At 35.8% G+C, this 27,567-nt stretch overlaps 2 protein-coding genes across 3 annotated transcripts in view; both read left to right on the top strand.

Moving 5' to 3' along the window:
- The window catches only part of LOC149778813 (E3 ubiquitin-protein ligase CCNB1IP1-like), a 39,082-nt gene extending 38,155 nt beyond the window's left edge, over nucleotides 1–927 (top strand). For both annotated transcript variants that reach the window (XM_089939574.1, XM_089939573.1), the window contains exon 12: nucleotides 695–927. In XM_089939574.1, the coding sequence (XP_089795700.1) occupies nucleotides 695–792 (98 nt within the window). In that variant the 3' untranslated portion in view covers nucleotides 793–927. The remainder of the gene's footprint in view (nucleotides 1–694) is intronic.
- A 1,789-nt stretch (nucleotides 928–2,716) lies between these two features.
- Nucleotides 2,717–27,567, top strand: part of LOC149778812 (radial spoke head protein 6 homolog A-like) — a 43,141-nt gene continuing 18,290 nt past the window's right edge. Inside the window, exons 1-4 of the mRNA XM_089939571.1 lie at nucleotides 2,717–3,882; nucleotides 6,332–6,518; nucleotides 25,886–26,206; nucleotides 26,843–26,861. Coding sequence (XP_089795697.1) covers nucleotides 3,692–3,882; nucleotides 6,332–6,518; nucleotides 25,886–26,206; nucleotides 26,843–26,861 — 718 coding nt within the window. The 5' untranslated portion in view covers nucleotides 2,717–3,691. The remainder of the gene's footprint in view (nucleotides 3,883–6,331; nucleotides 6,519–25,885; nucleotides 26,207–26,842; nucleotides 26,862–27,567) is intronic.

Raw genomic sequence — 27,567 nt, 5'->3', positions numbered from 1 at the left:
ACGCCTCTTCAAATTACGCTATTTTAAACGTTCTTTCACAAACCACTGTGCTGCTTTTTATTTGACAAACTGGGATTAAAGCCATTCGAATTTGTACAAATGATGCCCATTCCTAATCAGATATATCCGCCTTTGGTAAATTAGAGGAATCTTTTGATTTGATAGACTTTCCAAAAGCTGCTCAACTAGTTGTGATCAGATTTTGAAAGAAATCATCCCCGCTGATCGTGCAGCCATACAATCTTTTGGCAGTTATTGAAAATAGAAAAATATTTAATTGTCTTAATCTCACAAGCCTTTAAACCAATTTTTACCCAATCTGACAGAATTGTGACATCAAAAGGACTTTTGTATTTATGTGGATAATGATGATGTGCAGTCAAATAGTATCACCGATGAGGAAGAAAAAACAATAAAAAGGAAAGAGAAAATAAAAAAATAATTTTGTTTCCAAAAGCCTCTCAACTGATTTTGACAAAACGATGAAGCAATTCGAAGCCAGCTTTCTAGCATCTTGGTAGTTAAAGGGAATTTCTCTGGCTTTTTGTATACGTAATTGGGTGTTAGGGCAATGCAGATTAATTTCACCTTTTGTGATATGTTTTCCCATTACTTTGATATATTACTTTCTTTCCAATTATTCGATTACTTATATATTGTGATGTACTAAAGACTTGATCATTGTTTTGTGCAGGAGATGCTCTGATGAGGTCTTTCTCAATTCCAACCCCATGTGGCGATGGCGGAATGCAAATGAGGAAAGCATTTGATATTCCTATAGAACCAAAATGATCTCGGAAATTGTCTTGCTGTATCGTCCTGAAACAAGTTAAGTTTTGGGTACGATTTCATATGTTGCTTATTCCGTGTTAATATGATATTTTTTTAAATGTATTTTGTTATTAAATCATGTTTTATATTTTAAAATTGTTGGATTTTTGTTCTAAGTCTAATATAAGATACAGTATGGCATTACCTCTACCCTGTATCGTCCAGTATCCATTGTGCGTCGTTCGTCCGTTAACATTTGGTTGATATCACTCGTGAAACTTAATTTCTTATCAGATTTTAATCGCACTTTGTATATATGTTCATACCAATATCGCTGATGATGGTCTAAATTTTAATGATATCAGTCGCCAGAAAGGTCTTCTTGATTTAATAGCACAGATACATACACACTCTTGTTTTTATGCCTCCAATTCTATTTGAACAATATGATGGCTTTTTTATATCACGAACCTAAAACTTGTTCACCATTTGAGTTTATATTAACAATGTAATGTTGATATCTTGTTAATCAGATGTAGTATTTAAGACGAAGTTTTGCCATAGCTTTTAGCATGCCCTTGCTCATGCGCATTTCTATCATGATTAAAGAATATGCTCGAGAAAATGATTAAACACTGTGACGAATAAATCAGGATCCATATGAATATGATTCTTCTTTACGACTAGTCGTTCGCTACATGCATGTAACGAATGTCACAAGGAGGAGTTCGTGAAATCATTGTATGCGATATTGGTATAAAAACATTAGAGGAGTCGCAAATTTCAACTAACCACTCTGTTAATCGTTGTTTAGCCTAAATTCTACGATTCCAAGATTGACCAAACTATTAACAGTTGTCCTCTTTGTTTAATCGAAATTATCATCGACCGCTGATCAGTCTTAATCGAACCTGGTGTGAAATGCTGCTTTATTACGGTGAGTTGCTAAGCGTGTTTAACATGGCGTCACTAACAAATAGTCCGACATCTATGTAGTTTCACTATAAAACATGTACAAATTTTATTTGTGATAATATCAATATATTTCGTCCGATTTTCGTGAAATTTTCGTCACAAACGTAAAATAACTGATTAAAATCTAGATAAAATTACAAATGGATAAAAGAAAACGTGTTACGCAGGTATCAAGGACATGGTCACGTCTGCTTTGGCGATTTGTTAATTGGGGGTGGGCATCAAAGGGGGAAATCTATTCAGATCCCAGGATACATTGTAGTGAGTCTCGTCAGTAGTAATGATCGATTAATCTGATTGCTTATCGATGTGGTTTTTGTGAATTTTCTTTTGTAAAAATTGTATGGTATGGAACAATATAGCTCTGATTTATACTATAATATGATTGCATCTTATTGCTAAGCTTTACTCTTAGACAGACAAGGTGGAGAACACAACAGATTCTTAAATTTTAACATTATTTCACTGAAAAGATAACAATTGCTACTGGCACACGAGGATAACAGTATGCCAAGAGGAAGAATGCTAACATCTACACAAAACGATACTGCAAGAAGTACAACTATTTCACTCTTCTGTCCTGCTTTATATTAGTTTCTTGCTCAACAAAATCTTTAACGACTGCATATTTCTTGGCCCAAATAAGGACTTTGGTTTAAAAAAGGAAACAAAACAAACTATCTATCTTATCTTTCCAAATGCCACAATTCATTAGAGAAAACTCTCATGGTACTTCAGCTCAGTAAAGTTTTTTTTTTAACTCTTGAAATAGGAACTGTACTGGTTAGCAACACTGATATCGTAATGTTTGGTGAAACTAGCTTGCCATTTTGAAATACAAAAGAATGGGCAGTTTGCACATGATAACGGGAAAATAAATGATTGGGACATCGAAAAGTAAATTCGTTGGGTTTTTATTCCCTCGCTCTTTGGGCAGATCTACAGAGATAGAGGTAGAAACATGACTTTTAACAAATCTGTGGTTGAGAGAGAAACGTTTATTATGGAGCAATAGCTTGTAAAGTTATACACAGATTGCACATGTTGTTCGCCGTTTCCACTATATCTGGTTAGCTGATTAAGGTATTGAAATGGACTGTCATTTCTCTGCTTGATGACTGAAATATAAATGACCAAGTAATGTCCGCAAAGTTAAGTCACACCTACGTAGGATTCACAAAGACTGATCTCGAACTAGAGCCCGTTTCCAGAGGTTCCAAATTTTAACAAGTTTAGCTTTATACATGCTTTGGTATGTGAGGCAGTCTTTGGATTTTTTTCTTCTTCAAACATCGTCCATCAATCTGAGCTGTGGATTTTAAGATATTATGTTTTTAAGCTGTCAGAAAATTAATCCACATATAACACGTAGGTGAACCTGGCTGAATAACCTGTCTGCAAATCATCTAGATGAATTCTTCGAGCTAATTTGTTGGACCAGTTTGCTGTATTCCATAGGGCATCTTTCAGCAATTATGACTTGTACAACTCTCTCGGCTGGAGACATCATTTAAACAGTCTGACTTGTCGGATCAACCTGGCTGTTAATATATACACAGTATCAATCAATCGAACGTGTTGGAAACCGCCGTCACTTTAATAGATATTAATTACTCTTCGTGAATATCCCGGAGTTGTAAACCGTTTCATCGTATCCGGTATATGCTTGTCGGAATAATGTTTAAACTATCTCGACTGAAGACATCTATATATCAGTAAAAAGTTTGACTTGTCACATCAACCTGGTTCTTATCGTTTACTTATATTAGTCATCGATCGTGTCTGACTTGGAACCAACTTCACTTTCTTGGATATTATTCACTTGTCGGAATAACCCTGCTGAAGCCAGCTTGGAGTATTATTCATCAAAGTAATTCCCTTGATATTGCCACCTTTTATACAGAGTGAAGTTTTGTGTGGCATCAGTCTGCTTAGAAACTACATCATGATGAACCAGAAACAAAGTGTTCCAGGAAGGAGAAACCACCCTACACGGGAAGAGAGGATATCTGCGGAACATGCATTGCACGAAAATGACTCCACCCCTTCCCCTTCTAGCCTCACCCCACTGGAGAGAGACGGTCTTAATGCCAAGATGTATCTGTTGACACATATCGACCCTGACAAACCTTGCTTGTAAGTAATAGTAGATAAAAACAAAGCAGGTATAGTTTATTAAAGAAAAAGAGAAAAATGTTCAGAAAAATAACGCTTGTTTATGAAATATTTTAAGTAGTAATATTAGCAATGAGAAGTGTATCTGTATTGGATGGAGAGTTTTATGTTCTTAAAACCAAAATATCAAAATGTAACTTGAACAGATTTATGTATTTTTTTCTCCCACTTTTTCTTTATTATAAACATCCACTTGTTACTGACCCATTTGTCTGTGTCACGGGATATATAGTTACTGCCAAAAAGCAGCAAGGTAAAGCATACTTTGATTTAAGATTTTAGTCTCACCCAGGAAGAATGGTATAAATTCGAAAGTTACCTATTTTATATATTCTTGGCGCGGTACAATATACGGTACAGTCTCTCATTCCTGCGATGTTACCACTCTCCATTATTAAAAGATCAGTAGCTTTCACTGCAAATGAGGATAACAAAATGTGATTGCAATACAGTGAGTGATCTGATTTTGAGGCAGTAGAAAGAAATGATGTTTGTCTCTTGACCTAAAATCCACGAATATATCGCATTAAAAAAAATGAAGACTCAGAATGAGTTATGTTCGGGTTAAATCTCAACGTTTTTAAGGGACCTGCAGTCTTGAAGAAAAATCTTCTGTAGGACCAGCTTCGAGAAAAAAGGGAGTTTGGGTGGGTTGAGTTAAAGAAGATGGAAAATACAAAATAAACAGGAAAATACTGGAAGGTCATTAATATTATCACGTATATTTATTGCATTTGAAGGAGTTAAACGATTTTAAAAGTTTGTTCTAATGTCAGCAATTTGTATTACATAAATAATGAAATACAAATATTAAAATTTTTATTGATAATTCAAGTAGTGTGTAAAATACCAAACGTGTGTGCAGTCGGGTGTATGTAGTGTGTAGAATATCAAACGTGTGTGTTTGCAGTCATATGTATGTAGTGTGTATAATACTAAACGTGTGTGCAGTCGTGTGTATGTAGTGCGTATAATATCAAACGTGTGTGTTTGCAGTCATGTGTATGTAGTGTGTAAAATGCCAAGATTGTGTGTGCAGTCGTGCGTATGTAGTATGTAAAATGACAAACGTTTATGTGCTCTCATGTGTATGTTGTGTGTAAAATATCAAGCATTTGGTGTGCACTCATGTGTATGTAGTACGTAAAATATCAAGTGTTGTGTGCACTCGTGTAATTAGTGTGTAAAATACCAATTGTTTTGTGTGCACTAATCTTTATATAGTGTGCGCACTCGTGTGTACGTAGTGTGTAAAATATTAAGCGGTTTATGTGCACTTATTTCTATGTAGTGTGTAAAATATCAAGTGTTGTGTGCACTCATGTGTATGTAGTGTGTGAAATATCAAGCGTTTTGTGTGCAGTCATTTGTATGAAGTGTGTAAAAAATATCAAGCATTTTGTGTGCACCCATGTGTATGTAGTGTGTGAAATATCAAGCGTTTTGTGTGCACTCATTTGTACATAGTGCGTAAAATGCCAAGCGTTTTGTGTGCACTTGTGTATGTAGTGCGTAAAATACCAAACGTTTTGTGTGCTCTCGTGTGTATTTTGATGGCAAAAGGCGAAGTATCCACAAAGAAACGTACACGGTAGCCGGGGGATCTAAAGCGCTCCCCTTAACGGCTTAACCGATCACTTTCGTCTCTCTTCCGTCCGCATGTTTGAATCTCGGGCTCAGTCAAGGTTGTCTTGTCTGAAAGCTTGCCAGTAGCTCCCCGTGGTCGAGGGATCTTCTCGGGGATTTCCCAGGCTTTTCCTCCACCATACTGACTGCCCATCATGCACTGAGAAATGGCGTTTTATCCAAAACAACAAAACAACGAACAAGTAAAGTACGGCGGGACCACTGTCTCTCCCTGCATTTATTGTACAATTTAGTTTAAACTAACGATACCTATGTGGTCATCTATTAAACCTACAAAGGTACAGCGATTAGTTCAGTGGTTAGAGTGAATGTGCAATGTACCAGATGTATCGAGTTTAAATGCCCCTCTCTCGATCGATCTAACTGGCAGTAATCACCAGACTTATGTAAATGGTGGTAAATGTGTGATAAACATCATATCGGTTAGTTTCATACGAAGAGTCATGAAAAATTCTTGTCAAATACATTTGGTGAAACAACTGTATTTATAAGCCATCCCACACCCAAAATGTTACACATAATTCTGACGTACGTACGTACGCACGCACGCACGCACACATACATTCTGATAGAAAAATGAAGACGAACGGACGGACTGTTACTAACAAATGCACAAACGAACGGAAATATTTAGATACAGACATGCAGATACATGTACAAAATCATAACCCCAAAAAATAAAAATACATACGTGGATGAGATCAACGCAACATACACATTCAGTCTAGTAATCTCGGTCAATATTGTTTTTCTTCCCTCTAAGATATGACCATCTGAGTAAACTGCTGGCTACAATACTGGACACGAAGCCAGAGGGTCCCATTCATTTAGAGGACCTGACGATACAGGTGAAACGGGAATGTTTGAGGACTTCCACCGATCAACTTAGGACTCGGCACGAGAAATCGGCTTCAGAGGTCGTTTCTCAAGCACAGTGGAACTTGCTGAAGGTTTGTTGTACATTCGTACGAACGTATCTATATACATACATGCATACATACATACATACATACATTCGGCTAATGTGGGTATGTGAGAAAGCTTGCCAGTAGCTTCTCGTGGGTCAGTGGTTCTTTCCGGGGTTTTCCCGGGTTCTTCCTGCACCATTATTACTGGCCGCCATGTATAGCCTATGGTGTGCTGAAAAATGACGTTAAATCCTACAACAGCAACATACATACATACAGACAGATAGACACACAGACAGACAGACAGACGCATACATACATACATATACACACGCACGCACGCACACATACACACACATACATACATACATACATACTCACCTGAAGGGGCCCTGAGTGACCGAGTGGTCTAAAGCGCTCTCCGTTACGGATCACTGCCATCTCACCTCTGTCTGCGTGGGTTCGAGTCTAGGATTCAGCCAATGTGAGAAAGCTTGCCAGTAGCTTCTCGTGGGTCGGTGGTTCTTTCTGGGGTTTTCTCGGGTTCTTTCTCCACCATTAATACTGGCCGCCATGTATAGCCTATCGTGTGCTGAAAAATGGCGTTAAACCCTACAACAACAATACTCACCTGAATGACTACGATATTGGTAGAGTAAACACTGTTTAATAAATAAGTCCTATTTGAATCTTTTAACGAATCTGGCAAAGTTCCTAAGCTTTAGATAGTAATGTAGTTCAGGTTTTAGGTAATTTAATTCCTTGTTTCCTGATTGCAACGTTAATGACCTCAAAGTTAGTTATTTATACTTTATTGAGGACCAAGTATCAGACGACACTTTACATAAAATGCCCGGGAGGGAGGAATGGTGCTAATTCGGTATATATCTCAGGGGGTGTAGGGACGACAGACATAATACTGTCTCTCAAACAGTGTCCTGATTTCCCATAAATATGTGTCCACTGAATTTTTTTTTTTATTTACACTCTATCAAATGAGAACAAGAACCATCTAAAGGAAAGAAAGGGATCTTGAGCAAAATCCCGTATTGCAGATGCGCAGTGCGCGTTTATACAAAGGTGACGCATAACGTTTTCCTCTTGTGTATATTAGTGAGAAGCTGTTGTATGTGCAGATGCGTGTATATATATATATATATATATATATATATATATATATATATATATATATATATATATATATGTGCGTGTGTGTGTGTGTGTAAAGTATGCTTCCATATACATAAACGCCTTCCCTCCAATCCTCCACACATCCCATCTCTGACTAATATCTCTTAAATAGAACTCGTTGTCATGCGTAGGACACAAAAAGTTGCTGGTGATTTAATATATTTCACATGTATCTTTAGTGATGCTGACATAAAACGTTCGATTGTCATAAAAAAAGAAATTATCTATTTTCCAGTATAAACTAGAACAATTATATTTTGCAATAAGTGAGGTTTCATATTTAAAAATGTTGTTCAGTGTTTTCATAGGATCAGTGCCGGATTAAGGTCTTCTAGGGCGCTAAGCACTGAACATATTATGGTGCCCCCCCCCAAAAAAAAAATGTGAAACTCAAAACAAACAAACAACAACAACATTAAAAGCTGAAAAGGTGGAAAAAATACTAGTGCTGCCATTATTCCAAATTAAAATACGCACACATGCAGATCGTTCAGTTTTATCATCAACAATTAATTATAATTGTTTTTCTGTTACCCCTGTGGGGCTGGTGCTATAAGCACGTGCTTAGTGTATTTAATGGGTAATACGGCCCTGCAGACGAGAACTAATTAAATGATCTTTTCCCTATTAATATAGGGATAATAATCAATAGCTAATTAGTAGTTTATTTATACTTTGTTCCACCACTTAATAATTGCTACTTATTGATTTGATCAACTCTATCAACAATTAACGTAAGTCACAAATAGGAGGAAATCGATCCTCAATTTGCCAATTTAATGAAAAACATTTGCTAATTAACATGATTTATATCTTCACTAAACTTCTTCACACTGATTCATTTTCGTTTATTTTCACGGATTCCAATAAAAAAAGGAGAGCATCATCGTATTATATCGATCATGTAACGTCTGTTATCACCTATGGTTGCTTAAAACTACACGAATAACAAAACTATTGATTAGGTCTGGACATAAAAAAATGAATATCAAATCAATTAATAAAAATGCTTACTTGTGGCTAGAGAGTTCAATAAAGTATGTGTGTTGCTTCTGAGAAAAATATAAGCTATCTCCATGCCATAAACTATAGGGCACTGCCAGAAACTCGTTAATGAAAATTATGAAAAGATGGAAGGAAAGACAAACAAAATTTTCACCCACTGTTTTATTTGACAGTTGTCTTCTTTGTATACCAGTAAAGACTAATTATGTTGCTCGCGCTCCAATGGAACGGAGACTGTGCAAAACATGAATATTTGTGGTCGGAGGGACATAACAAAGAACCATAACTACTGACAATGTAGGGGAAGCTACTCATAATATAACTATTAAAAAATATTATAAAAATTATATTCATATGTTTTAATAAGTCTATTTCAGTAACCTAAAAATTAATGAAACAAATATATAAAGTAGAATTGCTTAATTTATGATGTCGAATGTATTAGAAATATTTTGAAAAATAAAGAAAATATCTTTGATAATTATGTAAACAGCTTTATCGGCTGTTTTATTCACAGTTTATAAGCCATTACATAGCCAATAAACTTTACGCAAGGCCATACCATAAGCTCGATATCTCTGATATCGCTCTACCTGGTAAATTATTTAATCAAATTTTGGCTCTCCAACGAGAGAGAAAATGAAACGAAAAGTTAATGACAGTACAAACGCTTAATAAATTGGAAAAGAACACAATAGACCATTTTAAAAAATAATAGTAGATTTCTGCAACAAATAGTTTAACAGTGCTAATGTTCTATACAGCAATTTTTAGAGTATGTTAGTAAATACATGTCGGTTGCACAAGTTATACACACCCTTCTGGCTGTTAATCCTACTCTAAAGAGGGGTCAGCCATAGCGGTCCGCCTACTTTCAACTCTGTCACCAGTATATTTTGCTGCGAGCCTGACTTTCTTAAGATGCTGCTGTACAACATCCATCTTTTCCTCGGCTCCGTCGTCCAATCACTTCTACTTTCATAATTCATCTGATGCAGCCGTTTTCTTCCTTCTGTTCCACGTGCCTATACTACCGTGAGCTGGGTCTCGAGTGGTCTAAAGCGCTCATCGTTACGGGTCACTGCCATTTCACCTCAGTCTGCGTGGGTTCGAGTGTCAGGCTCGGTCAATGTGGATAAGTGAGAAAGCTTGCCGGTAGCTTCTCGCGGGTCGGTGGTTCTTTCCGGGGTTTCTCCGGCTTCTTTCTCCACCATTTATACTGGCCGCCATGTATAACCTATCTTTTGCTGAAAAATGGCGTTCAACCCTATAACAACAATAACAACAACCGTGAGCTGGCATCCCAAACCTTGCCTGTGATACCAGCTACTCCAACTTTTCGGCTACTGTCTTTATTTATTTTCGTCTCTTTAATTGAGATCACATGTATCCAAGGTAGCATTCTCATTTCTGTTATCTTTAATAGCTCTTCTTCTTTCCCCCTTAGCGACCATGCTTGCAGTGGCGTCACTCGGGTTGGTGTCACCCAGTGCGGTAGCTCATGGTGTCACCCCCATGGTCCTCCTTCCGCAACAGACCATACAGAATCCTTAGTAATGTCATTTTGGTGTCACCCCCTCTGATGGTGTCACCCGGTGCAGTCCGCACCCCCCTAGCGACGCCACTGCTGTGCCTGCTAGTCATGTATTTAACTATGATCGGGTTATCCGCTTATAAAATCCGACTAGACCGAGCAGTGTGTGCTCTGTAAAATTTGCAATTTTTCATTTTTTGGTCACCCCTCTGAGATGGTGTCATTAGGTGCGGTCCGCACACCCCGCACCCCCCCCCCCCCCCCGCGACGCCACTGCATGCTTGTTCCATATATCACCACTTGTATTATCTTTGTTTTATATATTGTTCCTTTAACTCTGACTGGCATCTTGCGATCACAGTCTACACCTGATAAGCCTTTCCACTTTTGCCAGGCTGTCTTGATGATCTAGAAGTTTGCACATCATATAAGTACAACAGCACAGCATATAAAGAAGTTTGCACATCATATAAGTACAAAAACACAGCATATAAAGAAGTTTGCACATCATATAATGAAGAAAGCACAGCATATAATGAAGTTTGCACATCATATAAGTACAAATGCATAGCATATAAAGAAGTTTGCACATCATATAAGTACAAAAGGACAGCATATAAAGAAGTTTGCACATCATATAAGTACAAAAGCACAGCATATAAAGAAGTTTGCACATCATATAAAAAAAATTCTCATCTTAAGACAGCTCTGGCGTTCCATACAATATTCCACTTGATTAAACATGTTAAAGGTTCGTAGCTCAGTCTTCTGCCACGGCTTGTGCCATGGTACTTTTCGCCTGGCAGTTTCTCTAACGGCATCCGTACATCTATATAGTTACGATTCTGTCATCTTAAACAAAGTAACAGAGAAGAGTGAAAACCAACAAGTTTTGTAAAATTCAACAAAAGATTTAAAAGGGAAGATATAAAAAAAGAACTTACATTATTGTGAATTAAATCTCAAATAGTCCTAGTAGTTTTGTCACGAGTCCAAAATGTATAAAGTTCCAGCTGAATTCACGTGGTATTTCAAGTAAGTTCCATATTGGAATATGTTGATATGCCAATGGCATGCAGTGTGGTGATGTACTAAGTCTTTTGATGCATCACAGTAATATAGCCTAAACATGTCCTTGTCTGAATTCACTATTATTCCAAATTAATTTTTCTGTCCAAGAATATTATTGTTGAGCACTTTTATTTCCAGTGAATAATAATTTGAATAAATAATTCCGCCCAAATGAAATGAACACAACAATAAGACTGATTCTGCTTTAAGATGTTAAGAAAAGATAAAGTAATCTTTCAAGTAAACATCATTCTATAAAAAGCTAAGACACAAAAATAGAATCAGGATGAAGGTCAAATATTAATTTCTTTAACATGCTAAGTTGTCAACAAGATGATGTCTATTACTAAATATATAATAAAGAACATTTCAAACACAAGGTAAACCAGGTTTTTACATGCGCGAATACCAAAGTCCTAGACACAGATTAAGATAAACATGTTAACCTTCATTGATATTGATCCTAATATATATCTGTACTCACAGATAAATTATATATATATATATATATATATATATATATATATATATATATATATATATATATATATATATATATTGTTTACAAAATTAATGTCCCTAGTCAGGTATAGCGAGAACTTGATTTTTGACTCAAGTCAACCACAAATATGCATAACAAATAACCATTGGATAAAAACCAACAAATAATGTATGTGTGGGTGGGCGTGTGTGCGTGTGTGTGTGTGTGTGTGTGAAATATGGATTTCCAATTTACCACAACTAGTTTTAAAAAATCAGATCTAAGGAGTTTTATTTTTTCATTGGCTGTGGGTTATTCATTTTCGTCCATTCGGGTTAATGGACGCTAATTTTTAACATGCATTGTTGGCATGATTTTAAAAGGACGGCATTTCTGGGATACGTCATCATGAACTATTAGAAATATAATATGTGCAAGCATACATTGAATCAAGCGTGTTTTTGAACATGGCCGCGTCCGATTGGAAAATGTTTATCTAAAATTGTACAATTTACCACAATTCGCGAAAATTATTTAGCGCACGTATGGCACTGAAGTAGTAGCTAGATATCTCGGCTGGATTTCAAGCGTGTTTTTAAATATGGCCGCGTCCGATTGGAAGAAATTTTTGTTATCTAAAATTGTACAATTTGTCATGATTCGCGAAAATGATTGGCGCAATCAGTTGGATTTCTTGTCTGCGCGAGTCTAATTTCCTCAGACATCTCGACCAATAGTTGTAATTGGCTGTCATTGCACACAAAAAAAATATACCCGCCCCCCCCCCCCCCCCCCCCCCCCGCTCAAACAAATGTGTCTTAGTGATGTTGAATGTTGAGATGATGGACTAAGCCTTTAAAACCGGATAGGGGTTTAAAGATCTCTGACTTCAGCTTGGCCCGATATATATGCTTTTTGTTTGATTTATCATGGTATGCAAAAGCCTGTTCAAATTATCGATCCTATTCAATAGACCAGTATTGACGGTGCTTATAACTGCATTATTTCCTGCGAAAAAGGACGACACCCCGATGTTCTTGAAATGGATTTTTCCGTGAACTTAAACCCTATGCCATCGTATTTTATAACTGTAACATTTTCTGTGAAATAGGAGATCACTCCCTATTTTTGTCAAATGGACTTTTCTTTTCACGTAAAACCATATGCCATCATATTGTGCGCACTGTATGCGTATGGATAAGCGCATTATTCCACACAGGGTTTTAAGGTCATTGACTCCTGCAAGTTAAATATATTCTCCATGTAACATTTACATGCGTGTATTTTTAAAATCTGATAATGAAGATACACTTCCATTTACTAGACCCAAATCTTCCTTGAAAATATTCCGACCTGTCAAAACGGAATATCTCTACAATTTAGGTAAGATTTCCAAGTCTGGAGTAACATTATTTTTTTTATATTCCTTCAAATTGTAAGTAAAGTTTTGAATGCTAAGTAAAGTTGGGCCAGAGGGGCTTGGATGCACATAGTAGACTCATCGCTTAACCTTTGACCTTCTCCTGCAATTGTTGTCGGATGTAGCTATTACGGCTGAAGTTCACTTGTACAAAGGAATTTATCACAACAGAAACGGAGACCAGAGTATGGTAGAAATGAATAAATAAAATATTTGGTTTAGTACATTATAACTACGTGTTGTTAATTGTAATTACCGCTACTCGTAATGTAGTTCTTTTTCACTATGACAATACCATATAAAAACTGGTATATATATATATATATATATATATATATATATATATATATATATATATATATATATCGACCTTTGAACCCTAGTTTTAAATGCCTGTTTAAATTTGTGAGTTTCCGGATATGCCAAATATCGATGACTATATATGGATCTATTGACTCTGTTTAGAATCACGGGCGAATCCAAATGCACGTTTTGGTAATGATTGAGAATTACAGCAAAACATGAACAATAAATGTATCTTTTATATTTTAACCAATATATTTGACATGCAGCATCCGTTGATGTGTACCCAAGACACTGTAGACAGGATTCTTTACTAAGTACGGTAGTTGCAATAATTTATTTCTTTGTTTTATTATCATCTTGTTATATTAAGCCATAAACACATTTACTTTTTCCATTATTGATGGAAGAAGCATAACATACGGTGACTTTTTCCGACGATAACGGCAAACAGTCTTAAGCCTGGTTCATGTTTGTAGTTTGCTTATATCTCCATAACGTCTTATGTATTAAAATATCATTTATTTTAAAACACACGTATTTACTTCTTTGACATTGGGTGTCAAGGCCATAGACAGAAGATTCGTGTAAAGGTTTTTGTTGATGTTTTACAATGGCTTATGATATTATTAATTAAATGGTTAAGTTCTTTAACCACATGATAGATTTGGTTCCTACTTTGATGTCGCATTATGAATCAAAGATGGATTTAGTTTGTATTAAACACTCTCTGATCACTTTGACTTTGACGTCAAAGATCAGAGACATAGAAGTTTTCCGTCAGGGTTTGTTGTTGAATTTAAAAAACAAACAAAAAAATTATTTTTTAATTTTCAATTAGGATCTCTATATAGTGTGTACATGCTTAGGATGCCATTATAAAACAAAGACATGTTATTTTGCAACATGTATTTAAATAAGTTAACTTCAGAAATTGGCATCCTCCTGCATCTGAGGCGGACGCTCTAACCACTAGGCCACCTGAGCGGTTCCAGACCCTTTCTGTAAGCCATCTGTATTTGGAGAGATTAATGCAATACGAAACTGTAATTGGGGAAGGGGGAGAGGGCTGGAGCGATTACTTATCTATTGATCTGATATTTGATGTATTAGATATGATGATGTTTGCAAATAAAAACCGTCTGAATCTAACATGTAACACTAGGAATTAAAGGTGGCTGGCTCACCGAGGCAGAATTTCGTATGCCCAGTATCTGTGACAGCTGGGATAAACGCGGCAACGACGATTGTTACATGCGTGAAATATGTGTATTTATTTTATGTTAGGCCGTGAATTACTGTATTTTCCAAGAGAAAGAATCTTGATAATTCATTGGAGTGAAATACAAGAAATAGGTTGCGACAAACTTAAGTGAAAATACTGAGATTGTCACATACACGATGAACTATCGGAGCATGTAAATATCCCCTATATTATATTCATTTCCGTGAGTCAATAAAGTATTATAATCCAAAAATCTCCGGAAGAATATTAACGTTTAATCGTTGAAAAATATACAAAATATACAGTTACTGAAAGCAAGAAACTAGCAAACGTTCAGATACGGTACATCTAAATTGTTGCCATGATAACTCATTTGTATGAATGATTGGTAAAAATAAAATAATATTAAAATAATTTTATATGTACAATTTTTAATTCGAATTTTCAATAAATATTTAATTGAACTTTTACACTGAACTGACTTCCTTGCTGAAAAAAAAATAGTAATAAGAGTCAAAATATAAGACTGAAAAAAATATTAGCTTCTTTATGTCCTTTTGTACTAAATAATTTTTCTGCAATAATTTTGGAACCACGGTTTTTCTGTTTTTTATTTGTGTAAATAATTTAAAAAATGAAATTTCTTATTCATGCATCATACATGATTCCTTGTATGTAATCAATGCCGTTACATTGTGCACATGCGACTGTTTCGTATGTGGAATAAATATAGTGCACGATACGATGGTTTCACATGGGCTCAATGCATTGCACCACGCAAGGGTGAAAGGTACTGTGATTTATAACTGCTATAATAACTTCTTATTCAACTCGAACAATGCGTAACTGATACTATCTTGTATCCTGTCATTCGTCATCTCAAACATAATACACAACAGGGGCGAATATTGGTTATTTTAATGATTCAGTGTTTTCTGTGGGACAGGAGAACACCGATATATATGTAAAATAGATTTATTTTTTTAAAGCAATGTGCTATCATACTGTGCGAGCAATCACATCTGACATGCTCTTGAAAAAAAAATCCTTTTTGGCCAACTTTTGCTCCAGCATTATAATAATGAGATTCAGCATAAAAGAGGAAAATGATGTACCTGCTGAGTGATAGAAGAAAGAACAAGTAGTGAAAACAGTGGCGTCACGGGGTGGGGTGGGCTGCGGACCGCATCGGGTGACACCATCAGAGTTGGTAAGGCCCAGCCGTAGGCAACCGCCTTGGGCCCCGCACTTTTAGGAAATCAACTCCGCAATGCAATTTGTTTGCTTGTGGCTCCGCTCATCGCTTGCTGCCTTGGGCCCGCATCATCCTAGGGCCGGGTTTGGAGGGGGTGACACCAAAATTACATTACTAAGGATTCTGTATGGACTGTTACGGAAGGAGGTCCATGGGGGTGACACCACGAGTGACCGTACTGGGTGACACCAACCCTAGTGGCTCCACTGAACATAATGTTTCTGCGCAAGCATCTTGATTATACACGCTAATCAGTAATAAAAAAAAGAAGCAGAAAGCAAGCGGCTATATGTTGTTTAGCATTTTCTGATGCAATGTTTGTATTAACTAAATGACTATGTCTGATGTACCCACAACAATAAACTCCTTAATGGGTACACGTTGTTTTATGACATAGTTTAACGCATGAGCTACACAAAAGGTCACTCACGAAAAAGTGGTGTGTGATTTCTGGCCTACTTTTATGCATGAGCTAGATCAAAAGTAAACCGTTTATACTGTTTACTTATTTGTGCCTAGTTATATGGATGATTGACATAAAGCCACACGCGTAACATGTTTTAAAGAAAAAAATATAACGATATCTGACCTAAATTTATGCAAGAGCTACATTAGAAAGATACTCCGATAAAGTTTTCAATAATGTCTGGCCTAGATTTATGCAAGAGTTACACCAGGCACTCTGATGCGATGTTCAGTAATTTCGCTCCGGTGGCCTAAGTGGTTAGAGCGTCCGCCTCGGATGCGAGAGGTCGCGGGTTCGAACCCCCGCCATACCAAAGACTTATAAAATGGTGTTAACAGCTCCATCGCTCATCATTAAGAGCTTAGTGTTAGCACCGGAAAGTTGTTAAAGCTACGTTCAAAATCCAAATCACAAACATACACAAATACACAGAGTGATTTTGGACCTAGTTTTACGTATGAGCTGCGTACAGAATCTCTGGTGACACTGCTGAATAAGTTCTGACCTAGTTTTATGCTCGCACTTCAAATCACACACACACACACACACACAAATTGCCCTTCGATACTGTTTTGCACATGTTCTCCAGCTGTTAAAGTTTATGGCTCCTTATTGGACATTACGCCACGTATTTCGACCATATGATTTCAACTGAGCAGATTAGAAAATATACTTACATAATTCATTCTAATTAGAAGGACTACTACTAAGATTATATCATTGTAATTAGAAACAAACATTATTAGTCATCCGCAAGTAGAACCATTAGTTTATTTTGTTTTAGTTTTCAAAACTCCCCAACCCCCAATTAACGTACAGGAGAGCACGTGCATATAGGCCTCCACGCGACATTGGTCGTGCATTCGAACATGGAACTCAATGTTGTAACTGGTGAGTATGCCCTAACTTTACAACCACACGTTTAGGAGTGAAGCAAGCATTTTATATTAATGTTTTTGGACATTGTCATTGTTTGGTAATGTTTTGTAACCTAAAAGAATTTAAATTGTTTGATATAGTAGCTTTTGATAGAATAATGTTACCTATTTATAATGAGAATAATGTAAACTTGGTGGTTTTATTAGGAAGAATTAATTAGAATGCACCTGTTTGAGCTGTGTGTGTTTTTAGTTATATGGCCAAAATACGTGGTTTGATGACGAAAAACGAGACATAAACCTCAGGCATGCAATTATATGGATTTGTTACTCTTTGTGACACTATATAAATTTTGTTCTAAAGCATCATATGATCCCTAAAACAAATTAATCACTCATTGGGGTGGTTGTAAACTTTCTAGCACAAAGCCATTGTAAAGACGTTACAATTCACCAGTTATAAACTCTTCCAAGATACAGCGTACATTTGGTTTAAACACATTTTTACGATAGTCTACACAATGCAGGTAGGATCGTCTAAAAAGTGCCGATGTTTAAAATAGCTGGCATATGGACATAACTGATTTACCGCTCCGGTGGCCTAAGTGGTTAGAGCGTCCTCCTCGGATGTGAGAGGTCGCGGGCTCGAACCCCAGCCGAATAATACCAAAGACTTATAACACTGGTACTAGTAGCTGCCTTCCTTGGCGCTCAGTATTAGAGGTTGGTGTTATGACTGGTCGGCCTGTTGTCAGTATAATGTGACTGGGTGGGATATGATGCTACATGTCTGCGGTATGATGTCACACCACAGATATCGTAGCGATAAACTGAATTTTTTTTAAAGCTATGTTAAAAATCCAAGCCACACAGACAAAACTGATTTCGTCAATAAATACCTTAATGGCGATGTTGAAAGAAGAGAGTATAAAAAAACCCCACATAGACTGTAGAAAAGAGAACAATCTAGACCCTATGTGATACATACAGGATAAGGTTCAAGCATTACTGGAATATAACCGTTTCAAAGTTTTAATATATTGTTACAAGCCAGGGATCTTTACTTGACCGAGCGGTGTCAAACCCTGGTGCGACTCCCGCTAGAAGTCATAAGTTTGCCCCAAATTTCCAAAGACTTCCATACAACTTCAATTGTAAATTAGAAAGCCCGACGTGTCCGTTTTATACATAAATTTTACTCTAATCAATGCAAGACCACATACCTCACAACCTGTCAAATATCTATCTAACCGCACATCTGCATGGTTTCTTTTCGTTAGGTTTCCGTACCGCCAGCAGTTCACGCTGTAGAAACTATACAACTAACCCTTAACACAAGGAACTATTTTAGCTACGCCATTTAGGCCAGTAAAACTATGGTTTCCAGGCACATTTCGCCAGTACAACTGCATCACATTTGCCACCATGGCGACATAAACGGTATCTACCGAGTCCCTTATTGATTCCATTGTGTAATTTACCGGTTTCGTACCGTAAATACTGCTACTGCAGTCACACCACCAATGTACACCACTAGATTTTAATAGGGACTTTGTTATTCCAGGGTCGCTCATTCGGTTTGGACCTGAAGTCACTAATAACGCTTTACTCTGTTACGTTTGCTCCTAATAATCACAAAAATCAAAGAATTCCTTAAAACGGGACTCTACAACCAAATATACATACTCCAAATTTATTACAATATTTTTGAACTGCGAAACCTATATTTTGATTAGTGTGGGATTTTAATGTTCTTGCAATGTCTTTGACCTTGGTTTTCTTCATCTTAAAATAATGAGAATAAACACCTTTGAAAATAATTATGTCAAACCAGCGTAAAACGTTAATCGCTTGAATACATTTTGCATGAGCTATGGTTAAAGTTTTTCGTTCGGATGTATTTCCTAAACCCCTTGACAGATTCTCATTATACTCGGGATGAACCATTATGAAGAAAAGGCAATTCTCCGTTCGACATGTTTGCTTGCTTCTATGACACATGAGTAAAACACACAGTTAAGGTTTTGGTTAAAGCTTTTATTTTAGTTTTATTTCTTTATATTTCCTACACGTCTTTATGGACTTTCTTCATACTTGAAACAAATCATTATGAGATCAATACAATTCATTCTATGGAACGTACTTGACATTTGACATTGGCTCGAGGTCACAGTCATAAAGAATTCGCTACTTGTTTGCTCAGCATCTTGACTTTGAGGTCCAGGTCACACATTGTACGTAAATATATTGATCGTGGGTTCTACATGCAGGCCCTGACCGTCTGGTTGTTAGCAATGAGCCATCACAATGAGCGAGCACTTTATGCCGGATTATGTCTGTAATAGACCTCTCAGAAAAAGTCAGTGATGGCTTGATTAACAGAACAATATCTCAGGGGTAAAACAAGCCATAGCAATATTATGACTGTGTGTCTTGTTATGTATATTTAATTTGTTTGTTAGGTATTTTTCTAAAAATAATTTCTTTTATTTCATTCTGTGTTATTGTAATGTAACACTCTATGTTGGACTTGACCTTGTCCAAAATCAAGTTGATTTTCTACCTGGCCTGAATTATTGATTTTGGTTTTTTCTAAACATATTTATCTCAATCTGAGTCTTGAATTTTGAAATTCTGTATGAATTGCCGGGTCTAACTGTTGTTTACTAGATATTTTATATTATAATTTTATTAACATACTTTCTAATTACAACTAACATTTTATTTTGTAAACATTATGAAGTTTCTAGAAGGTTATTTTACATTACGTATCTTTTTAAATAAAGAAAATGCTAGTTATTATGTACTTTTGAGAGAGTGACGTATGTAAGGTGAAGTTGTTTGCATTTAAAACCTGCACAGTGGAGAGAATGTTGGCATACCTCTATGCTACATTAATGTAATGTGGATGACATTTCTTTGGATATTGTACTTTTGGAAATTGTACATGAGCTAAGCACAATGCTAACTAAAATGACTGCTCCCTTGTGCTAAAAAATCAGCCTGAATTAGTCTAAAGTACACTATCCATAGCAGCTATTAAAATAGGGAAAATGAATTTTGCCAGACTAGACAATACCAGCTTCTGAATGTGCAATGAATGAATTACAAAATATATAAAATGTAAAAAAAAGTTGTTGGCTCTTTTTTATACAATTTACCTCTGAAGTTGAGGAAGTGAAAATGACCAAGTGGAGCTAGCACTTTTTTGAAAAGTGCACATCTGGAGTAAGGCCATGCTGTATACTCTATAACCCATATTACACCCATCAATCATACACCAAAATAAAGGGAATTAAAGGTTCTTTGAATTATACCTAAGAGATACAAGGTCTTTTTTAAATAGCCAGTATAACCAGTGAGGAAAGCGGGGGAAATTCTTTTTCTTTAAAGTTTTAACCCTATGCAAAATACGAAACTATAAGAGCGCCACCTAATTGTGACCTTAGGTCAAATTGAGGACTTTATAATCTTGTCACTGGACAAATTGTTAATTCGTTATTTAAGATCTAGCAGAATCAATTTGAAATTATTTTGTGTCAATGAGTTCATTTGGGCTGGAATTTATTTCTTCAACTTATTTAAGTCAGTGTTTTTTCTCTGGATATACAGAGTGCTCCTAAAATAATATTCTTGGGCAGAGACATTCAATGGAATTTATAGTGAATTTAAACTTGGAATTAAATTAATGTGTTTCAACAAAAGACTGTTGATACAACAACACGATACAGGCCGCCACAGGCACATCAAAACCTTCAGCTTTGGACAATATGGATTTCCACTAAAGTTTATTCAGAACATTTATTATGAACTTTTATTATTAGGATTTGTGTCTGTAATTCTTGGATTATTTTGGGATTTAATTCGGAATACTGTATGTTTTCTTTTTAACGTTTCACTCTGTATTATAGGGAAATAAATTATTTTTTGAATTTTACAAAGCTTGTTGCTTTTCACTCTTTTCTGTTTCTCATTTTAAGAGCATTGAATCGTAACACAAAATTTGGCTTTCGTCCTTGGGATACGAATTTTTTAAAACAATTCAGAAATCTTTGTTTTTGAAATTTAAATTCATCTTGTTTTGGAATTTCCTAAGTTCCAGGTATTATTTCACTTTGAAGAAATCTTTAGTGAAATCAAGAAACGTTTACAATGTAATCTAAAGTGGAGATCTTTATTTAAAATCCTAACCTTGAAAAGATAGACTCCTTGGAAAAGGATGAATTACTTCAGCTTTCCAGAAAATGTGATCTTCTGAGACAAAGTCTTCTTTAAAGAAGCAGGAAATAAAACTGTTTTGGTCCAATATTTGGTGGAAAAGAATTTTTTCGATAAAAGTGTTTTGGTTTGGATTAGTCACTCTCCGTTTGGCTCTGACTTACCAGTTCAGGAATTGAAATTAAAAGACTAGAATTTAACTGAGTTAAGAAAGCATGAGCTTCAAGAAAGACAATTGCAGCTACGGAAAGAGAATGAGGAGAACTAATGCAATTAGATAAAGATGAAAGAGAGAGGAAAATGCAGTTGCAGAAAGAGGAAAGAGCGAAATAAATGTAAATGCAATTGGACACAGAGGAAAGAGAGAAGTAAATGCAATTGCAGAGAGAGAGAGAGAGAGAGAGAGAGAGAGAGAGAGAGAGAGAATGATGAAAGGGAATTGTAGTTTAGATTAAAAGAATTAGATCTGGCAAGTAAGCACTGCTAGATCCCCTTTTTACATACAAATTCAAGTTTTGATTTTGCTAAGAATATTAGGTTAGTAGCCCCTTTTAAAGAAAAAGAAGTAGATAAATATATTCCTCATGTTGAAAAAAATTTTGAAATGGCCAAGAGTGCATTGGACTTTATTGTCAGTACAGCAAAGTGCTGATTATGATCTGGTTAAGGAATGCATCTTGAGGGGTTATGAGGGGTGGTACCTGAGGCTTATCAACAAAAGTTTAGGAACTATAAGAAAGAAACTGGACAAACCCATGTCGAATTTGCAAGACCAATTATTTGATAAGTGGTGCTTAGTCAAGAATGTTGGTCAAGTTTGCGAAAATCTCAGACAACTCATATTAACAGAAGAATTCAAAACTGCGTAGGTAGTGACGTTAAGACTCACGTTAATGATCATAAGGTCGAAGCTTAAGAAAATGCTGTCCGTACAGCTGACGAGTAATCGTTAGCTCATAAAGTTTCTTTTGTCAGTAGATCTTCCACTCAACAGTCTTGTGTTAAAAAAGTGCACGTTATTTCTGGTTGCTACAAATTAAAAAATAACCAACAGAATCAAGACATACCTGTTCCGAATGCTCTAATTTCTCATAGGCCAAGGTCATGTATTAAAAGCAATACATGTATTGGGTCAAACGAACACCAGTCTGATTTTATTCTGGAAAATTATGAACTATTCATGTCGAAAGGTTTTATATCATTCGAGACAATCATATCCCTTTTAAAATGTTAAGGGACACAGGAGCTTCTCAGAGTCCTTTATTGTCAGGTATTTTGCCTTTTTCTGAGAAGTCTTCTTCTAATGATAGTATTCTTATTCAGGGAGTAGAGTGCGGCTTTGTTAATGTTCCTCTCCATTGTGTAAATTTGTCATCAGACTTAGTCTCAGGACGCGTGGCAGTCGGAACGTTGTAATCTTTAACCATTGAGGGTTTTCATTTATTACTAGGCAATGACTTAGCTGGAGATAAGGTTGTGGTTAATCCACTTGTAACTGACAAGCCTAGTTTTGGGTCAGAAAGTCGATCGTACTGAAAAGGAAATCCCTGAAGTATACCCAGTATGTGCAGTTACTAGAACTATGGCAAAGAAAGTTCTTGAGAATGATGTTGATCAGGAAAGTATTCCTTTATCTGACACATGTATTGGTCAGGCTTCTGATTAGGTCACTTTTACTAATCATTTGGATCAGTCAAAATGCATTGATGAGAGTGGTCCTCTTTTGACTACTCATTCTCTTTATTCTAATCAGGGTGACAAAAGACAATCACTTATCGGTGAACAGGAAAAAGGCCCTGAGATCTCCTTTCGTTTCAGAGGACCATTATTGAAACTGATGCCAATGAAGTACCTGTTTGCTATTTTGTAAAATAATGGGGTTTTATGATAAAATTTAGACCACCTGCTGTACCTGCTGGTGAATAGTGGTCATTGAACTATCATATTGTGGTTCAAAATCGTATAGACAGGAAATTCTCAGTCTGGCCCATGAAACTCCTTTGGTTGGTCATTTAAGGGTCAATAAGACTTATAACAAGATCTTGAATCACTTTTACTGGCCCAAAATCAAAAGTGATGTTTTTGTAAATACTGCAGATCTTGTCACACTTGTCAAATGGTAAGAAAACCCAATCAGATGATACCTAAGGTTCATCTGCAACCTATTCCTGCATTTTACGAACCATTTAGGAGAATAATGGTAGACTGTGTCGGTTCTTTAACTAAAACCAAGTTAGGCAACCAATACTTGTTGACCATAATGTGTGCATCAACAAGATTCCCAGATGCAAGTCATTTGAGGAATCTTAAAACTAAAACAATAGTAAAAGGTTTGATAAAATTATTTCTACAAGTTTGGCCTGCCCAAATCTGTTCAATTTTATGTCTGGAATTTTCCAAGAAGTTATGGATGAATTAGGCATCCAACAATTCGAGCCTTCTACCTATCACCATGAAAGCCAAGCGGATGTAGAAAGGTTTCATCAAAAATCGAAAAATATGATTCATTCATATTGTTTTGATACTGGAAAAGATTGGGACGAATGTGTTCATTTCGCTTTGTTTGCTGTCATATGTCACTTTTTTTAGGCTCGAATAAACAGTAACATAAGAAAAAGTGAAAACAACAAGCTTTGAATACAATTACTTCACTGGAAAAATTCTGTAAAAATGAAAACATATCAACTTACGGTTTGATAGAATCAAATCCAAAAATAATCCAAAAATAATCCGAGAATAAAATTTTAGTAGTCCTAATAACACAATGTTCTAGTGATTTCATGTTCGAATCCCGATGAATAATCCAAGATGGAAGACGATGACGTATGCTGCAATCTGTAGTGTTGAAGTATACATTTCATTGTAGAAATAAAAATTATCACTCCGTTTACTGATAGCTGAATAATTTTTATATATAAAAAAATGTTCTTGTTCCACAATATTACATGAGCACACGTATTTTCCAGAAAACTAACATAATTAATCCTTTTGAATCCAAGTAATTTGAAATAACTCTAAACAGTACAACATTCAACTAACAGTTTAACAGCCCATTTTCTACTGAGATTAATTCTCCAAAACATGGGTTATATGGTCTTTCTAAAACGTAAACAAGGGTCATATGATCATCTTCTGGAAGTTTATAGAAGCAAGTACTTGTTACAGATCACGTTTACCCAGTGTGACCCTGCCGAAAATCAATCCTTTTTAAGAAATGAAAAATAAAATAAAAATTGTTTGTACCTTAAAGACAAGGTCCCATCACGACCTTGGAAACAACCAATCATTTTAAAATATAATATAACTTGTTTACGAAGTTTGCTACAAATTCTGAAAGAAGGTCAGGATTTAGATCAACACCTGGTATTTATAAACTAACAGTCAAGGTCAAATTATTTTCTAAAAAAAGTATCATCTCTAGTGAATAAATTTACATTACAATATCATGTAATGAAAAAAAAATAACGTAAAACTGACAAACAATTAAATTGAAATAAATATATATTTAATCAGATATAATTAAATGAAATATACATAAGGGCTGTTAGGGATCAGTTCATGAATCTTTAGGATTCAGTCCCTTTGAGCTAGTTTTTGGACACACTGTGCGTGGACCATTGAAGCTGTTAAAAGAGAAATGAAAATACAGAAATTAATCTTCTCGATTATGTTTCCAATTTTAAATAGAAGGTGTCAGGGGCTTGTGAGGTTGCAAGAAGTAATCTGTACTCTACTCAATCAAAAATGAAATTAGGGTATGATAAAAATACGATGTAAAGGAGTTTTCAGTCTGGTAATAATGTCAGCTGTGGGTGGCATATGTGGCCTGCATTATATTTTCTTCCTATCTTTAAATCAGGATATGATTTTAACCACAAGAGGAAATAAGATATGATAATAAGATAAAGTGCTGGAAACCGGTAATAATAATAATAATAATAACAAATACTACTACTACTACTACTACTACTAATAATAATAATAAAGAAACTTTGATGCAACTGAGGGATGGACAGGATGAACAATGTATGTATACATTAGCACACACAAACACACACACACACACACACTCGTGTGCGAGCTCGTGTGTGTTTATGTGTTTGTGTGTGTGTGAGAGAGAGAGAGGGAGAAAGAAAGAGGAGCGGGCTCGTCAGTTTATAAATTCGCCATTACTTAGAGAAACGGTTTATGTTTGCATGGCTGTTTGTATGTATGTATGTATGTATGTATGTATGTATGTATGCATACATGCATGCATGTATGAGTGTCCGCGTACGTACGTGCATTCATATGTATGTATGCATTGTTTTCACGTGTACAAATTGATTTTTCTGATTGTGACTTTGATTTATAAATTTACAGACATCCGTCTCAAATGCAACGCAAGAATTAGCAGAAGAAGATAGAGATAACGACAATGGCGTCAAGTTTGGTAACTTCCCAAATATGCTACGGCAAGCATTTTTGCTGGAACAAGCAGGGGTTGGGCTACCCCGAGAGGAAACGGTGCGCGTGACCCTGTCAATGAAAGGCCTTATGGGGAAATATCCTATCCAAAATATCCGGTTCTGGGGCAAAGTTTTGGGCACAAGAGGGAATTATTTTATTGCAGAAGCAGACTTTAAAGACGGGGAGTACGAAAGCGATGTTAGTGATACAGACGAAAACCTCAGCGCTTTCAAGGTATTTACCACATTTTCCAAACGTTTTCTCGACACGACTTTACAAGTCAGGCGGATATGTTGGTTCTTCCCTCATGGCTTTCCAGCCATATGAATCTCTTTTGTTATTTCATTAAAAGGTTGATGTGACAATTGCATAATTTTTGTCATTCCGACGCGACGATTTCTTAGTAAAATATTTCCTTTTGGTGAAAGCAGGTCACGGATAGATTTGATTACTTTATTTAAATATGTTTAAGGTTATAGGGAAGATAACTACGATCCATCAGAAATAACTGAATTTTTCTCTCTAGTTTCAACTTATGTTGTAAAGATGATTTTTAAAAAAAAATCATGGTTTTCATTTCATCCTGGCCAAAATATAAACGTTTGGTCAAAATTATTGATTCTGAGTTAAATCTTCATGATCATTGTGGACAAATAACGAAATTATTTCTATACTCAACTACTAACAACATAATGCATTGGTAGATCAGGTCATTGTTACTTGTTCAACTGATTACTCCTAATAACTGCATAGACCGAGATCTGTCGGCACATTATTCGACGGCATGTCTGGGTATGTGCAGTTGAACTCGAGTTATAAGCTGTTGCAGACGGTATTTAAAAATGTCCTTCCATTTCTTTTTGTTTCCAGGATGACGAGAGCATTGATGGTAAGTGTGCAGTTGGTGTTTTAGCTACTTTTTCCACTTTAAAATATTCTACAAATGCAGAATTAGTTCGAGTCAAGGAGAAGAACCATACTTACTTGTGTCTAAGTGTGTGCTTATGTGCGCCCATGCATGTGAGTACTGAGGTTTTGATGCAGGTTTAGGTGTCATGTTGGGCCGGTAAGCAGCTTTGACGTCAGTTTATGCGCTGTTGGAGCATGTAGTCTGTACAATGTATCCGTTTATTCTCTGTACGGTGGACTGAAAGCTTAACTACAAGTAAGTAAGAAACTCGCAACATAAATTTCATTTAATGAAACTTTTCAATAATAATAATAATAATAATACAATAACAATAACACCTACTAATACTAGTGCTATTACTACTACTACTACTACTATTACTACTACTACAAGAACAACTACTACTAATATTACTACTACTACCACAACTACTACTACTACAAGTACTACTACTATCAATCTTAGTTGTAATAGTTCAAGCCTATGGAAAAAAATTGTCGGTGATCAGGATAATATGGACTCGAATGATTTAATCACTTCTTTGAACTTTAATGACATTTTGGTTTATCTGCAACTTTTGCTTAGAATACAAATGCTATAACTGACTATAAATATTTTGTGAGTCCGAGAAAGAAAGAACCAAATGCAAACACAGTTCGGGATGTATTGCTCTGTAATTTATTGA

The sequence above is a fragment of the Sinohyriopsis cumingii genome, chromosome 17 (assembly GCF_028554795.1).
Source record: "Sinohyriopsis cumingii isolate HCF-2022 chromosome 17, ASM2855479v2, whole genome shotgun sequence".
Classification (NCBI taxonomy): Eukaryota; Metazoa; Mollusca; class Bivalvia; order Unionida; family Unionidae; genus Sinohyriopsis; species Sinohyriopsis cumingii.
The sequence above is the reverse complement of the archived record's forward strand: the minus strand, read 5'-3'. Positions and strand labels throughout refer to the sequence as shown.